This window comes from Phragmites australis, chromosome 15, assembly GCF_958298935.1.
Source record: "Phragmites australis chromosome 15, lpPhrAust1.1, whole genome shotgun sequence".
Taxonomy (NCBI): domain Eukaryota; kingdom Viridiplantae; phylum Streptophyta; class Magnoliopsida; order Poales; family Poaceae; genus Phragmites; species Phragmites australis.
Genome location: NC_084935.1, coordinates 7,644,758 through 7,648,709, shown reverse-complemented (window position 1 = coordinate 7,648,709; position 3,952 = coordinate 7,644,758). Strand labels below are relative to the sequence as shown.

At 45.9% G+C, this 3,952-nt stretch overlaps 1 protein-coding gene across 1 annotated transcript; it reads right to left on the bottom strand.

The window, feature by feature from the left end:
* Positions 1-766: 766 nt before the first annotated feature.
* LOC133892590 (G-type lectin S-receptor-like serine/threonine-protein kinase At2g19130) lies at positions 767-3,698 on the bottom strand. Its single transcript, XM_062333452.1, has one exon. The coding sequence runs from the start codon at positions 3,647-3,649 to the stop codon at positions 1,082-1,084; it is 2,568 nt and encodes an 855-aa protein (XP_062189436.1). The 5' UTR covers positions 3,650-3,698; the 3' UTR covers positions 767-1,081.
* Positions 3,699-3,952: the final 254 nt, after the last annotated feature.

Sequence of the window (3,952 nt, the reverse complement as noted above, 5' to 3'; positions counted from 1 at the left end):
CACCCAAGACAGTCGAGGAGGCTGCCGTCAGCTGAGCGAGTTGCTCCTCGAGGACGGCAAGCTAAGCTACAATCTTCTCGTCCATCTCGGTGCCCAAGACCGAAGTCTCTGATACCAAATGTGATAAAGCTATGATCATAGGGGGATAAACGGGAGGATAGTCGGGTGGCGTCGGCTGCTAGAGGAGGGATTAGACTATAGATTGGAGAGACTTAGATTAATTCTTCTCTTCCTTGATTACAATGATACGTGGCTGGCCCTTTATATAGATAGGGAAGATTACAATTCAACTCCAACTCCAACTCTAAACTCTAACTTACCTAATTTATCTCTAGCTAAATTGGAAACTAATCAAGCTCTATCTCCTAGCTGACTTTATCACCCAACCGAATCTCTTACCAAATTGATCTAAACTAAATTATTTCTTACCAAACTTATCTATATATCTAAACATATTTATCTCTTGTCATTTAATTAGCTGCACGTGACAGTATGGTGCTGTTATTTGTGAATACCCTCCTCCATATAATTATGCCAGGTTATGGCTATTCATCCCCTTTTGGAAATAGAAAACCTTCAGCAAAAGGATGCATGCCCAAGTTGAGATGTATGCAAGGAAATAATGACACAGAAGTGATACACATAAAATTTTTGGGGTATGTTAGCTTATTTCTTCATTTTTTATTTTTTGAAGATCAGCAACGAGCTGTCTTTCACTAAAGAAGGATGTGCGCACTTGAACCAATCTTAGAAGCAATTAATCGAAAAACGGAAGTGTAGTCTGTAGCTGCTAGACATAACATAAGCACATATATCATGCAGATTCCAATGTATGGTGAACAGGTAAACTCAACTTGGTATTTTACATCAAGTAAGAAAATGGGTAAGCCTACATGTCTAGATGCAACAGTAGTCCCTTTCTTAAATTTGCTATTACATTCTGCACTAAGCCTACAGTACTGAAACATAGCACAACGCAAAAGCTGAGCATACTAGGTTCTAAGTATGTACAGCTTCAGTCACTAATAGTACTCTTCAAGCATATAAATGTCTTGCCCTAATAAATTGCAGATTATCTGATTTATGAGCTTTGGAACTGTGAACTGCCTGAAGTAGCACTGTGTATCTGGGAAGTTGTTGTGCTGTTCTGTGTCTGGGAAGTCTGACTTGAAGATATATCTGAAAAGAAGTTTATGACATCAGGGCTTTCACCAAGAACTCTCAAAGACCTTGGAACAGGAGGCATGTTAACATCAAGAAAGCCCTCCAGGATTTGAACAATCTGACCAGTTGTGGGTCTAGCACTTTCATCATCTTGGATGCACCAGCATGCGACTTTACAAGCTCTTGTGAGTTCATCAACATTTGCATCTCCATTCAGCCTGGGGTCCAACAGGGTCCGCACGTCCCCTTCAAGAAGTTTGCTTGCAGCCAAGGATGGGAAGAAGGAGGACCTCCCCTCTTCTCCATGATCAGCATTTCTCCTGCCTGATATGAGTTCGAAGAGCATCATGCCATAGCTGAAGACATCTGCCTTTGGTGTTATTGGCACACCACTGATCCATTCGGGTGCGAGGTAACCCCTTGTTCCTCTCATTGTTGTCAATACACGGCTGAAGTCCCTGCCTAAGAGCTTTGCTAGACCAAAATCAGCCACTTTTGGTACAAATGACTCATCCAAGAGTATGTTCTCTGGCTTGACATCACAGTGTATAATGCAATCTCTGCATTTTTCATGCAGGTAGTTTAGGCCTCTTGCCGTTCCAAGTGTAATCTGATACCTGGTAGCCCAGCTCAATGCTGTTGTTTCACCAGGGAATAGCTGCACGTCCAGGGAGCCCTTTGGCATGAACTCATAAACAAGCAGTCTCCTTGATCCTTCAGAGCAGAATCCTAGTAGGCGGACCAAATTGACATGCTGGATTGTCCCAATGGTGCTTACCTCAGCACGGAATTGCTTCTCACCTTGGTGAACGCCGTCGAGTCTCTTCACTGCAATTGCAGTTGAATCTAGGAGCTTCCCTTTGAACACTGAGCCGAAGGCACCTCCACCCAATCTCTCTGAGAAGTTGTTAGTGACATGCTGCAGATCACTGTACCTAAAGGCGATCAGTGTGCCCCCAGTAGTCTTGGATATCCGAAGAGTCCGCTCTTGGCGGTATTTCTGAAATCGGATGTACAACACAATAGCAAGGATCATCAAAACTGCAGCAACTCCACCAACAACTGCACCAATGATCACCGTCTTATTCTTTTTCGAGTCTTGCAGCTCAGATGCTGAAAGTCTGAGGAAGAGTGTGCCTCCTCCATTTCCACTGTATTGTTCTTGGAGGTTGATGAGGTCCCCATGCCAAACAAAGCAGCCACTACTATTGTAACTGTAAGCATTACAAGAGCAATTGTTCAGACAAGCCACCTGACAGTCCTGAGAGCTCACAGCCACGGCAATCTGAGCATTATCAGGTAGCCTCACACCTGCCATGGAATAGAACTTGTCAGGTTGAGCTTGTGCAGAGCTCGAATTGGTCTGGCACTGCAGTGGTACGTTCCTCTTGCACCCACCACTGTAATCCTGGAGCTCCCAATCACTCTGAACCTTCTGACTGAACCCCATGATGCAGTTGCAGAACGGCAAGGCATTGAGGTTGCAGCTACCATACGCGCCACAGAACGCATAAACCTCACACTGTGTCCGTGGCTGAGACCAGAACAGGATCCACTGCTGCGAGGCCTCCACCCATGTCAGCTGCTTGATCTGCCCACTCACGTCAATGATGAACCGTGAGATGATATTGTCATCCTTCATCGAGTAGATGAAGTAGCTCTCTCTGACGTTGTTGATGAACTGGAAGTTGTAGTTGTAACCGGCCGTCATCTCCGGCACAAGGCTAAAGATATTCCCATTCCATGGGCCACTGGTCCAGTAAGTTATGGAATCATTCCACTGGATGAAGTACTGTGTTGTGCCGTTTGGGTCCAGCTCCAGTGAGAACAGCCCAGGAGACGGATTGGCCTCGTTCCTCCACGGAACAAGCCGCTGGCTGACCTTAGTGGTCTTGTTCAGCCCGAGCTTGCCCCCGGGAAGCCATGTGTTTGTTGGATGATCTATGCTTCGCCAATAAACTATTGATGAATTGTTGGCATCAGTGAGGTCGAGGCTGCCGCTGTCCTTGAGGACGGCGGTGGTGGAGTTGGAGGCTATGCTTACGTTGGTCGACCATAGCTGCCGGTTCTTTGATTGATCAAAAAGGACAAGGTTGCCGTCGCTGCCGATGGTCATGGAGGCGGTGGTCGGGTCCGACACCGGCATGTCGGTGTTTGCCGTCCACACGGTCGTCACCTGCGGTATGTTGCTGTACCATATGGCTATGTAGTAGTTGCTGGGGCTGGACGAGGTGGTGTTACCTTGGGGTGGTGTATAGAAGCCCAAAGTGAACCTGTTGCCCTTGGACACAATCTTCTGTGCCCCGGACAACGGTGTGGCGGAGTTGATGGTGTCAACGGCCGCGCAAAGGAGGATTTGGCTGAGTAGGAGGAAGAGGAAGAAATGAGCCATGGATGGGAGCTCGGAAGAGCAACCAGGGCTAGGAGGAAGGACAAGGGAGTTTGGACTTTTGGAGTAATCAGTGGTGGTGGTAGTTGGATGCATCGGTTTTGAGTTGATGGACAACAAAGCTCCACTTCATGGACTAATTACAAAAGGTGGCGTCTTTGACCTGGTATAAGTAGTTGTGCTTTTTTGACAGGTACATGCCCAACGCCCTTCAGGTGTGGAATAATAAAGAAATTAAAATTCAATCTTGTATTGGGAATGATTACAAAATACGAAATGATGACATTTTGCTAAAAGAACCAAAAAAATAAAGATGTTCAGCAACTTTGATGTCTACTGAAAACATTTCTTTGGAAAAAAAGATCTGAAAACAGTGCTGGTCAGTGCAAAGTACTCAGT